The sequence below is a fragment of the Bos mutus genome, chromosome 7 (assembly GCF_027580195.1).
Source record: "Bos mutus isolate GX-2022 chromosome 7, NWIPB_WYAK_1.1, whole genome shotgun sequence".
Classification (NCBI taxonomy): Eukaryota; Metazoa; Chordata; class Mammalia; order Artiodactyla; family Bovidae; genus Bos; species Bos mutus.
The window spans coordinates 44,246,200-44,259,518 of NC_091623.1; the positions used below are offsets into that span (position 1 = coordinate 44,246,200).

The 13,319-nt window shown below is 42.0% G+C and overlaps 2 protein-coding genes across 2 annotated transcripts; both read left to right on the forward strand.

Moving 5' to 3' along the window:
- Positions 1-225: 225 nt before the first annotated feature.
- On the forward strand, positions 226-1,065 carry LOC102277385 (olfactory receptor 10H4). Its single transcript, XM_005911549.2, has one exon. It carries the CDS (start codon positions 226-228, stop codon positions 1,063-1,065), a length of 840 nt encoding a protein of 279 aa, XP_005911611.2.
- A 2,842-nt stretch (positions 1,066-3,907) lies between these two features.
- LOC102286174 (olfactory receptor 10H4-like) lies at positions 3,908-6,655 on the forward strand. The gene is made up of 2 exons (XM_070374699.1): positions 3,908-3,944; positions 5,694-6,655. The coding sequence occupies exons 1-2, from the start codon at positions 3,908-3,910 to the stop codon at positions 6,653-6,655; spliced, it is 999 nt and encodes a 332-aa protein (XP_070230800.1).
- Positions 6,656-13,319: the final 6,664 nt, after the last annotated feature.

A 13,319-nucleotide genomic window follows, 5' to 3' on the forward strand; every position in this document is an offset into this window, starting at 1 on the left:
AGAAAAGATAAGAAGGTAGCTATATAATATAGAAGTCTTCAATTATCATTTAACCTATTTTAGAACCTCTGTTTTAACCACTGGGCATTCATCTTGTTTCTGATCTCCCCAGATGAAGCATCCTCATCTGGACAGAACTACAGCACAGTGTCTGAATTCATCCTCATTGGCTTCTCCAACTTCCCTCAGCATGTCCTGCCCACCTTCTTCCTGCTGTACCTGCTGATGTACCTGTTCACACTGCTGGGGAACCTGCTCATCATGGGCACCATCTGGAGGGAGCACAGCCTCCACACCCCCATGTACCTCTTCCTGTGTGCCCTCTCCATCTCCGAGATCCTGTTCACTGTTGCAGTCACCCCTCGCATGCTGGCGGACATGCTCTCCACCCACCGCTCCATCACCTTTGTGGCCTGTGCCAGCCAGATGTTCTTCTCCTTTACGTTTGGCTTCACCCACTCCTTCCTGCTCATGATCATGGGCTATGACCGCTATGTGGCCATCTGCCACCCCCTGCGCTACAACGTGCTCATGAGCACCCGTGACTGTGCCCGTCTTGTGTCTTGGTGCTGGGCTGGAGGCTCAGTCATGGGGATGATGGTGACACTGATAGTTTTCCACCTCACTTTCTGTAGGTCTAATAAGATTTACCATTTTGCCTGTCATGTCCTTGCCCTGTTGAAGTTGGCCTGTGGAAAGGAAACAGCCTCTGTCACCATGGGTGTGATCCTGGTCTGTGTCACAGCCCTGATGGGGTGCTTATTGTTCATCGTCCTCTCCTATGTCTTCATTGTGGCTGCCATCCTGAGGATCCCCTCCACTGAGGGCCGGCACAAGACCTTCTCCACCTGTGTCTCCCACCTCACCATAGTGGTCGTGCACTACGGTTTTGCCTCCATCATCTACCTCAAACCCAAGGGCCCTCATTCTATGGACAGTAACACTCTGCTGGCCACCACCTACACAGTCTTCACCCCCTTTCTTAGCCCCATCATTTTCAGTCTCAGGAATAAGGAGCTGAAGAACACCATACAGAGAAGCTTCCGAGAAAATTCTCTTCTCTAAACTCCTGATGACCAGTTGGGTGGTGAAGAAAATGGCTAGGATCATAATATTTGTCTCCGTAGAACTATGGTAAGGATTCAGATGTGTTAAAATATCTACATTCCATACTAGCTATTTATTTTTCCTCCATTTGCAGTCCTTCTGGCACCACTCTTTCATGACACTGTGTGATAAACTCCATCCCATCATCTATGTCTTAGAACATGTATCTATGGTCAAGTAGGGAGCATCCCATGAATGAGTGTTGGTCCTGATGCCCATGGTTTTTTCTGAATGGACAAGCAAGAAAAGACTTAATTTTTCTCTTTACCCACCAATATAAAATAAAAAACAACAACAGAAAATAATTATAAAAACCAACAAACATTGAAAATTTTCTCTATATCAAGCACTGTGTCCGGTGTTTTATAACTATCTTTTTAGCTATGACAAATGTAAAAAATAAATAAACAAATTATTTGTCTCCATGGCAATTGTTTATTAATTACAGGGCTATGAGAGAGAAGAAGTAGAAGAGAAAATGAAGGAGGGAGAAAAAGTAAGAAGTAAAGAGTGATTTAGAGGAGAAAGAAGGGTGACAGAGGGAAGGAGAAAGGGAAGAGGCATCAATGCACATCCATAGGTACAGGAAAAAACCATACACATGGACCTAAAATAATGTGTGTTGTTATCTCATGTCTTACAGAAATCTTTTTCCCATCACTGCAGTGATTTTGGAGCCCAAAAAAAATAAAGTCTTAACTTTCATCTATTTCAGTAACACATACATGTCTCATTACTGTGTTAAAGTTGTATATTTTGGGTAGTGTGTTTAAAGGGCAGAGGGCTATCTCAAGATGGCACAAAGAGAGATCAGAGGCTACCTACAGGTATCTTCATTATGCAGAAAGGAAATGTTGGTGGAGGTCACATAACATGTGAATAAATAGAGTCCTATGGACCTCTATATCTGTTTGACTTTCATGCTGATTTTTCAGAATATATGATTGAGGATCCAGGAATTCACATTCCTCTGTGGAATGTAAATTGTTAACTTAAAAGATGAGGTCAAATATTTGAGTTGCAAACAAAAGACATTTTATAAGGATAAACCCACAGCCACCAGTCATCTCATTAGCATACAAAAGACACTCTTATCACAGGGTCAGAGACCAAGGACAACACCAAAACCCCAAATATTTGTGTTTTATAACATAACAAGGACGCATATGTGAATGTCAGACTATGTGACTAGGTCACCAGGACCATGGGAATAGGGTGTAATTTGATTGAGAAGAGAAGTAAGATGATCCAATTTGACCAGAGATGTTGAACACTTAAAATGCCCAAGAGAAACCAGTATCCAAGATTCAGCTCTCAATTACCCTTGTCTGGGAAGCCCTCCAGCTGCCCTCACCCTAGGGCAGAGTCACTGATTCCCACTTGGGATTTCTCCAGCTCCTGCCATACCTCTGACCCTTCCTTGATCCCAAGTTGATGACATTATCTGTGTCCAACCTAGTCTCCTCAATGCCTGGGAGCTTCTCAGCCCTGAACATGGGCTGAGATTTCTCGGAATACAGAAAGCAGGGAGTCTTTTTGTGTGTGGATATTTGGAGGAAATTTAGAGGCAGCAGTCCCTGAAGATCCCTTGTGGCCCCTGCCAGCCTCTCCAGACTCTAAGGACAGATCTTCTAGGCTGGCATCCTGAAGAGACCCTAGGGAGCAGCCAGCAGGAAAGGCTACAGCAGAAATAAGCAGACAGTATCTGCTCTAGGAGGTCCAATCCCACCCCAGCCTATGGGTACCACTGATAGCATCAAGCAGCAGAGATTCTTCTGCCCTTCCCTACTGGTCACTTCATGGAAAAGGCAGGCCAGGCTGAGGGAGACCTGGAGGGAATGGTTGGAAGGAAGAACCCTACAGTTGTGGGAAGCATTGCCCAGCCTGGGGATGGAGGTCAGTCCTGGGGAGAAGGTCATTAGGGAAGAGCTCCATCTCAAGAGGCTGCCTGAGGTCTTCTCAGTTTGTCCATCTGAGTCTTTAGCTCTCACCCTACATAGGTGCCCTTTTCAGTTTGTGAGTCAGTGGTTCTCAGACCCAAGTCTTTGGAATATTTACATTTCTGGTTAACTCCAGCTGTTTTGTAACAGAGATAATCTGAATGTGATGTGAAGACTTCTTGGGGTTCCTGACAACTTTTCTGCAGGTCTGTGAGATCCTTATTCGACCAATGAGAATGTTTTTCATCATCTACTTCAACTAAAACAACATGTTTTAGACTGAATGAAGAAGCAGACACTGCCAGCCAACTGTTTCCTACAAGGCAGTTATTAGATGTATTTGAAAAAAAGTGTAACAAAACCATTCTTCTCACTATCAGTTTTTCTGAAAATGTTACTTGACTAAAAAATGTTACTTAAATTAGCATGTGCTAGTTTTATTAGTGTTGTTTTAAATGTAGTAATAATTAAATATTTTTAATTCTTGGTTTTAATTTCTAACATAGTAACAGTTGATAGTTACAATCCACTCAAACAAAAACCTTTTAGGGGCCTCAGTAATTTTTTAGTGTAAAGATATCCTGAGACAAAAATGCTTGAGAGTGGTTTTTGTATAGCTGCTGTTGCTATTGGAAGTTTTATCTTAATTTTAACTAAAATTGTATACTTTGAATGATTATTAGATATAATATTATGAGAAAGATCATGAATCTTTGGAAGTTCATCTTTCTTTATGTAGCCTTGTGATCTCTTATTGTTCTAACATGTTACATCTTTATTCTTCTATCTTTTCTAGATAGATGCTCAGGTCTTCCCTTCCAATCCTTATGTATCTTCTTTTTTTCCTTGTAGCACCCCTCATGACTTTCAGTTCCATGTTAAAGAACAGCAAAGACAGTAAGTATGCTTGGCTTGTTCTTGATCCTAAAATAATGCATCTAGTTTCCCCATTAGTATACTACTTGCTGTCTTTATGGTATATTTTCTTTTCTTAAACTTATTTTTATTGGAATTCAGTTGCTTTACTATGTTATTATAGCTTCTGCTGTACAGCAAAGTGAATCAGCTATATGTGTACATATGAAAAAGTGAAAGTCTTAGTTGCTTGGTCATTTCAACTCTCCATGACCCCCATGGACCATAACCCACCAGGCTCCTCTGTCCATGGATTTTCCAAGCAATAATACTGGAGTGGCTGGCCATTCTCTTCTCCAAGGGATCTTCTTGACTCAGGTATTGAAACTGGGTCTCTTGCATTGCAGGTGGATTCTTTACCATCTAAGCTATCAAGAAGATTCCTGTATACATATATCCTCTCTTTTTGGACATTTAGTATATATTCTTAATCTAGCTATGAAAGTCACCTTTCCACATGGTCAAAAGAGTTTTTTTTTTTTAATGTGAATAAAAGTTGAATATTAGGACATTATTCCTGCCTTATTTGGAATAGTAAAAATAAATGATTTTTCTTTTATAGCTTATTGATGTAGTGAATCACATGATAGATTTTCTGATGTTGAACCATCCTTGTCATTAATAGGATAAATCAAAGCTACATGATCATAATATATTATTTTTACTACCTTGAGATTTTACTGGGTTATATCCTACTATGAATTTTTAAATCTGCATGAGTAGATAAAATGAGTTCATGTTTATCTTCTCTTACAAATATTCTTACCTGGTTTTAGAATCCAGATTGCATGAACCTGATGCAATGAGCTTGGCAATTTCATGTATTTTTCTGTTTGTTGAAGAACATGCATATGATACTCACCCACTGTTCCTTAAAAGTTTAGAGAGCTTACTTGCAAACCCAATCGGGGAAATGATTTTAGGGAGGAAAGCTTTTAAATAACTAAAACTTTTAAAAAATATTTATGTATCTGGGACTCCTAATTTTTCTTGTGCCATTTTTGGAATTTTACATTCTTTTAAGAGTTCATTCATTTCATCTAGAGTTTCATATCTGTTGACATACTGTTTTACTATTTTTGTTAATTTCCAATATTCATTATATTTATATTTACTTCCTAATTTTAATTTCATGTTTTGTTGTTAGTATCTTCTCTTTCTGTCTCTCTATCTTATTAATCTTTTCCAATAACCTAATTTGACTTTATTTAAGCACATTTTTTTCCTGGATAAAATTTCTTAATAAAATATCTAAATTTGTATATTTAACTCCAGTATTATTTTACCCTAAAACTTTGATATTTGATGTTTGAACTATTCAATTAGAAATATTTCTGAATTTATTTTATGATTTACTTTTGAAAGAAAAGATTCTAATGAGAACCCAGTGGCCAAACTATGTCTTAAGCACTTGATATACGTAAGCATTTAATCTCAGTTTATCTTTATTGCAAGACTGAATTTTCCTGGATAAAATTTCTATTAAATATTTTGCCCCATTTTAGAAATATTGATTTATTTTATGATTTACTTTTGAAAGAAAAGATTCTAATGAGAACCCAGTGGCCAAACTTCCTTAAGCACTGTCCGACTTAATCTCACCCAGATAAATTTTACTGAATGAACCCATTTAAAACATGTAAAATAGCTCTTGGAGCTCTTAAATTTCCATTTGATCTACATCAGAGCCTATGCTTTAACCATTGTTGATTCTCTTTCTGATCTCCCCAGGTGCAGCATCCTCGTCTGGTCAGAACTACAGCATGGTGTCTGAATTCATCCTCATCGGCTTCTCCAACTTCCCTCAGCATCTCCTGCCCACCTTCTTCCTGCTGTTCCTGATGATGTACCTGTTCACACTGCTGGGGAACCTGCTCATCATCGTCACCATCTGGAGGGAGCACAGGCTACACACCCCCATGTACCTCTTCCTGTGTGCCCTCTCCATCTCTGAGATCCTGTTCACTGTTGCAGCCACCCCTCGCATGCTGGCAGACATGCTGTCCACCCACCACTCCATCACCTTTGTGGCCTGTGCCAGCCAGATGTTCTTCTCCTTTATGTTTGGCTTCACCCATTCCTTCCTGCTCATGATCATGGGCTATGACCGCTACGTGGCCATCTGCCACCCCCTGCACTACAACGTGCTCATGAGCACCCGTGACTGTGCCCATCTTGTGTCCTGGTGCTGGGCTGGTGGCTCAGTCATGGGGATGATACTGACATTGATAGTTTTTCACCTCACCTTTTGCGGGTCTAATGAGATTCACCATTATGGCTGTCATGTGTTTGCCCTCTTGAAGTTGGCTTGTGGGAAGGGGACAGCCTCTGTCACCACGGGTGTGATCCTGGTCTGTGTCACAGCCTTGATGGGGTGCTTATTCCTCATTTTCCTCTCCTATGTCTTCATCGTGGCTGCCATCCTGAGGATCCCCTCCAGTGAGGGCCGGCACAAGACCTTCTCCACCTGTGTCTCCCACCTCACCATAGTGGTCGTGCACTACAGTTTTGCCTCCATCATCTACCTCAAGCCCAAGGGCCCCCATTCTATCGACAGTAACACTCTGCTGGCCACCACCTACACAGTCTTCACCCCCTTTCTTAGCCCCATCATATTCAGTCTGAGGAATAAGGAGCTGAAGATTGCCATTCAGAGAAGCTTCCACAGAAAATTCTCTTCTCTAGGCTTCTAATGGCCAGCTGGGTGGTGGAGAAATATGAACAAAGGGCTGGTATAATAATGTCTATCTCCTTAGAACTGTTGTAAGGATAGAGGTTTGTGAGTATACCCACACTTCATAGAGTTTGATACATACTGGATATTTGTTTTGCCTCAATTTTTTTGTCTCCCTCTTGCATAGACTTGAGCCATCATGATCTCTTTTTTATACCTCATGTGATAAAATCTGTCTCATTATCTATGCCTTAGAATGGTAATCTATCTATAAGCAGATGGGGAGCATCAGATGGGTGTGGAGGCACAGATGCAGGTGGATTGTCTTGAATGGGCAAGCAAGAGAAGATTTTCATATAAAATAAAAATAAAAAGATAACTGTGAAGCTGATAATATTGGGTTGGCCAAAATGGTTGTAAGATGTTATAGAAAACCTAAAGGAGCATTTTGGCCAGCCCAGTAAGTACCACCCAAACACTAAGCAGTTTTATGTATGAAGCACTGTGTTACATGTCTTTTTAAATTTTTTTTTTTTTTTGGTGGACCATTTTAAAAGTCTTTGTTCAAGTTTTTACAATATTGCTTCTATTTTATGTTTTGATTTTGTGGCTGCAAGACATGTGGGATCTTAGCCCCCTGACCAAGGTTGAAACCCACAGCCCCTGCACTGGAAAGGCAAAGTCTTAACCAGTGGGCCACCAGGGAGAGTGTGCTATCACTCAGTCATGTGTCTTTATGACTCCATGGACTGGAGCCCTCAGGCTCCACTCTCCATGGGATTCTCTAGGCAAGAATACCAGAGTGGGTTGCCATTTCCTTCTTCAGGAGATCTTCCTGACCCAGGGATGGAACCCTGGTCTCCTGAATGGCAGGCAGATTCTTTCCCATCTGAGCCACCAGAGAAGTTCCCTCCAATGTCTTTTAATTGTCATCATCTTAGTTACAAAACATGTGAAACAAGAACACTATTTGTTTCTAAGATAATGGTCTGCAATTTACATTTCCATACTATCTCTGGAATGGATAGACCTACCAGAGGTTTTCTGTCTTGAGCTGAGCTGAGTGAAGTAGGTCAGAATGCAGGTGGAAAAAAAAGAGAATGAACTAGTGAATGGGAATCTTTTAAATTCATCTGTAAAATACATTGGATAAATAGGAAATGGGGGACTTCCCTGGTGGTCCAAAGGTTAAGAATCCACCTGCCAACACAGGAGACATGGGTTTCCTCCCAGTCTGAAAAGATTGCTCATGTCATGAGGCAACTAAGCCTTTGCACCACAGTTACTGAGCCAGCGATCCAGTGATGTGGGCCACAACTACTGAAGCCCACGCACCTAGATGCTGTGCTCCGTGACTAGAGAAGCTACCTCAGTGAGAAGCCCAGGCCCCACAGAAAAGAGTAATCCCCACTCACCACAACTAGAGAAAGTCTCCAAGCAGTCATGAAGACCCAGTGCAGGCCATAATTTTTTTTTTTTTTTGAAAATAGGAAATGGGGTCAAATCTGGGAAAGAGAGATAGAATGAAACTGTTGGTAAGAGGTCTAATTCCATATGATGAAGAAGAAAGAGAGGAAATGTAAGGGATTTAGAAAGGGAACTAGAGAGGAAGAGGGAGTGAAATAGGAGAGAAATAGAGTGAATGAGAGGAGGGAGAGAGAGAAAGGAGGGGGAAAGAAAAAAGAACAGGAGGGTCAGTTCTTAAGTAAGAACCTAAAATGTGTTAAAAGGATGTTTCTAGCTGACATATTATGAAAATTCTTTTCCCCTTTCTTGCACATACATTAAGTAAAATATTAATTTCTCATGACTGTGTATCAGTTGTTTCTCTTTGGGGTGTATGTTCAAGGGTAAAGTGCTATCTAAAAACAGGTGCAGAGGTCAGAGGCTACTTTTGGATACTCCCATTATGCAGATGAGAAATGTGGGTGGAGGTCACACAACTGGTGAATAAAAGACTTATGGGGGGAACCTCACTGGTAGTCCAGTGGTAAATAGTCCTCCTTCCAATGCAGGGACGTGGGTTCAATCCTTGGTCAGGGAACTAAGATCCCACATGCCTTGGGGCAACTAAGCCCATGCACCACAGCTAGGGAGCCTGCATGCTGCAATGAAGACCAAACACAGCCAAAATAAAGGCAGGGGGCAGGGGATGTGGGGGGGACTCATGGGGAAATTTAGATCTATCTGATTCCCATGCTGATGTTTGAGGATGATATGACTGAGGATCCAGGAAGGGGGCCTTCCATGGGATGTAAAGTTTTAACTTGGGGTGAGACCAGACCTCAAGTTGGAGGCAGAAGAGATTTTAAAACAGGGATCTTAAGAATATCTATCATATATGAGTGCTTGCAGTTTGTCATACATTGTGGTACGATTTCATATATGTTAGCTTCTCAAACTCACAAAATACATCCATATATATCTGTATTTATGGGCTTCCCTGATGGCTCAGGAGGTAAAGAATCTGCCTGCAAATGCAGGAGATACAGGTTTGATCCCTGGGTCAGGAAGATCCCCTGGAGGAGGAAATGGCAACCCATTCTAATACTCTTACCTGAAAAATAAATCCCACAGACAGAGGAGCCTGGCAAGCTACTCTGTGAGGTTGCAAAGAATTGAACACGATTGAGCAACTGATGCATGCATCCATATGTTACACCCACATCTATTGTTACCCATATTTTTGAGTGGAGGAAAATGAGAATCTGATAGATTGAGCTATTTGTTCAAGCCACGGGCTTCCCAGGTGGCTCAGTAAAAATCCTCCTGCAATATAGGAGACCTGGGTTGTTCAATCCCTGGGTCAGGAAGATCCCCTGGAGAAGGAAATGGCAACCCATTCCTGTACTCTTGCATGGGAAATCCCATGGGCAGAGGAGCCTGGTGGGCTACAGTCCATGGGGTCCCAAAGAGTTGGACACCACTTTTAGCAACTAAACAACAATAACAGCATAGAGTTGAGCCTGCAGAAAATGAGTGACCTCTATTCAGCCACCTTATAAGCAAGAGCTGGCTCCTACTTGGCTCTCTATCAGCTGCTTGCCCCTTAAGTGGAAAAAACAGAATTCATTAAATTGGATCTGGGGCTCAGAGGCATTCATTTCTTAGGGTTATGAGGAGGGGAGGCCAGTCTGTTCCAGGAAGGGATGAAAACCTAGATTGGAAAGAAGAGACCAACTTTAGCAGACATCAATGAAATGAAGCCAAAGCTTAAAATATACTGCTCTCAGGTGGTTAGGAAGAAACACCCGATATGAGGGCCCAGAGAGACAAGTCTTAAGTTTAATGAAACAGGCTATATGCTTTTTGTGTTTGGTTTTGTTAGCAGGTGTATTAATACAAAAAGAGTGTTGTGTTTAAATACAAAGTTTCTTGAGCTAAAAATAATTTTGACTCCTATTATAAAGTCAGCCTCCTGGGTTGTATTGAAAGAATCATGTTAGTTCACTAGCAATATTTGGAAACATCCTTTGTCTCTACTATAAATTGTGAAGAAGTCCCAGATGGTAAGGACTGCCTCTTTTGAAAATGTTATGTACAATGGATGACTAAGTGGCTAACACAAGCCCCCGGGTATAGCCAGTGCTCCATGACTGATCACAAATCTGGAGACATCTTAGAATACACTGATCATCCTGGGAAATGGGTAAGAATCAGACCATGTGAATATGAGAGTATTGACAGCATAGGTGACTTCTGAATTATATCCAAGAAGGGTCAGTGTGCTTCCCTGGGATCACTAAAGAAAAAAATCAACTCATTCTAGTTTGACTAATGTCATTGCATTCTGAAATTTAATAAACTGTATTTTTACTCCTTTACCATATTTTGTATTAATTGCTTTATAAATTTATGAATTTTTACATGGTATTAATTTAATTTACAAATTAAAAACAACCAAAGAAGTTGAACTTAGTGAATGTACATAGAATTAAGAGTCATGCTCTAGACCCCAGGGGCTGGATCAGAGTAAGAAGACTGAGGCAGGTTGATGAAAGTGCAGAGTTGTAGCCCATCTTTATTTAAAATGCTGATACTCAGTTCATTGTGAACTTTTTACATTACTTTTGATTTTTAAAAATATTGCATGAAATGTGATTTTTCTTGGCCACTGAATTGTGTGGTGGTCCCTTAAATTTAGTTGTCAAGGGATTTGCTTGCATCTAGTCCTAACCTTACTATAGTGACTTCCCCTTGTGTGTGTGCTAAGTCACTTCAGTCATGGCCAACTCTTTGAGACCCCGTGGACTGTAGCCTGCCAGGCTCCTCTGTCAATGGGATTTCCCAGGCAAGAATATGGGAGTGGGCCATTTCCTCCTCCAGGGGATCTTTCCAACCCTGGAACTGAACCACGTCTCCTGCAGTGGCAGGTGGATTCTTTACCACTGAGCCACCAGGGAAGCACTTGTTAAGTAAATACTGCAGGGTTTATCCTCCTTGGCACTGCTGACATCTGAAGCTGGCTCATCTTTGCAGTGGGGTCTATTCTGTATGAGAGATGGACTATTTCCTGCCATATCAGTAAACAAGCAGGTCACAATCATTGGCAATTGCAGCCCTCCAATGTGAGCTGGTGAGCCCTAAAGGCACTCTGGAAGGAGAAGAATACCTTCTAGCAGCCATCAGACTATACCCGTTCCCTACGGTGAGCCCTGTAGGAACTCACATGTACAGATGTGCAAGCTGGGTCATAAAGGTTGAGTGCTGAAGAACTAATGCTTTCTAGTTGTGATGCTGGAGAAGACTCTTGAGAGTCCCTTGGACAGAAAGAGGATCAAACCAGTCAATCCTAAAGGAAATCAACCCTGAATAATCATTGGAAGGACTGATGCTAAAGCTGAAGTTCTAGTACTTTGGCCACCTGACACAAAGAGCCGACTCATTGGAAAATACCCTGATGCTGGGAAAGATTGAGAGCAGGAGAAGAATGGGGAGACAAAGGATGAGATGTTTGGATGGCATCACCAACCCAATGGACATGAGTTTGAGCAGACTCTGGGAGATAGTGAAAGACAGGAAAGCCTGGTGTGCTGCAGTCCATGGGGCCACAAAGAGTCAGACACGACTTAGTCACTGAAAAACAACAACAGTGAGCCCCAAGGGAGTTCAGGCATGTGAAACACACAGGAAACTGGCCCAAGATATGTGAGGTGCCTATGAAAGGAAAGATTTCAGTGAGCCCAGATTCCTGTATCTTCCCACACACAGAAAAGCCCTGAATTCCTTAACTTGGGATATTTGGTTTTCTTTAATTAATAATAATCTTTTGATGTTCAGACTACCTGCCCTTGTTACAAAACTTCTATATAGTCTATATAACCTGGATCCTCCCCTCACCTCCACTGAGTCATTTGCTCAAGGCTACTTGAGATGCTGCCTCCTGGGCTTCAATCAATTCAATTCAGTCACTCAGTTGTGTCCGAATCTTTGCAACTCCATGGACTGCAGCACACCAGGCTTTCCTGTCCATCACCAACTCCCGGAGCTTTCTCAAACTCATGTCCATCCAGTCAGTGATGCCATCCAACCATCTCATCCTCTATCATCCCCTTCTCCTCCTGCCTTCAATTTTCCCGGCATCAGGATCTTTTCCAATGAGTCGGTTCTTCGCATCAGGTGGCCAAAGTATTGGAGTTTCAGCTTCAGCATCCGTCCAGGACTCATCTCCTTTAGGATGGACTGGTTGGATCTCCTTACAGTCCAAGGGAATCTCAAGAGTCTTCTCCAACACCACAGTTGAAAAGCATCAATTCTTCAGCACTCAGCTTTCTTTATGGTCCAACTCTCACTTCCATATATGACTACTGGGAAAACCATAGCTTTGACTAGATGGACCTTTGTCAGTAAAGTAATACCTCTGCTTTTTAATATGTTGTGTAGGTTTCTCATAGCTTTTCTTCCAAGGAGCAAGTGTCTTCCAAAATAAAACCTAAGTCTCAACTTTTAGGTTGTGACTATTTTTTAAGTCGATGTGCATTCTAGGAAGTTGAACAGCATCCCTGGCCTTGACCCACTAGACATTATAGCACATCTCCCCTCCCCAGTTGTAACAATCAAAAATGTCTCCAGAAAGTCCCAAGTGTCCTTTGAAGGGGTCACTTGTGAGAGCTGTTGGAGTACAGGAATGAAGGACAACCTGGCTGATGCTCCCAAGCTGCAGAGTCACACTCCTTTTGATGGCCCTTAGCACCTGGTCTGGGCTTCCCTGGTGACTCAGAGAGTAAAGAATCTGCCTGCAATGCAGGAGACCAGGCTTCAATCCCTGGGTCAGGGAGACCCCCTGGAGGAAGAAATGGTTGGGAAGATCCCTTGGAAAAGGGAAGGGCAACCCACTCCAGTATCCTTGTCTGGAGAATTCCTCCGACACAGGAGCCTTGCCGGCTACAGCCCATGGGGTCACAGAGTCAAACACAACTGAGTGACTAATACACTAACACTAGAACCTGGTCCATGTCTTGGGAGAGCTCTGACATTTCTCTGTGTGTCTTGCCACTAAGCACCATGGAAACTCTTCAAAGAGAGAGACTAGCAACAGATCCATCTCTGTACTCTCAAAACTAGCACAAGACTTGAGACACAGAAGGCCATAGGTAACTATTAAATAGATCTTTGAAAGCTGGCATTTACTGGGTCCTTACTGTGTGCCAATCATGGTCAGTGCCCTACATAGAGGATGTTAT

Coding starts and splice junctions, on each gene's coding strand:
- LOC102277385 (XM_005911549.2), top strand. CDS start 226: ATGTACCTGTTCACACTGCTGGGGAACCTGCTCATCATGGGCACCATC.
- LOC102286174 (XM_070374699.1), top strand. CDS start 3,908: ATGACTTTCAGTTCCATGTTAAAGAACAGCAAAGACA. Junction 3,945..5,693: donor GTTAAAGAACAGCAAAGACA/GTAAGTATGCTT, acceptor TGATCTCCCCAG/GTGCAGCATCCTCGTCTGGT.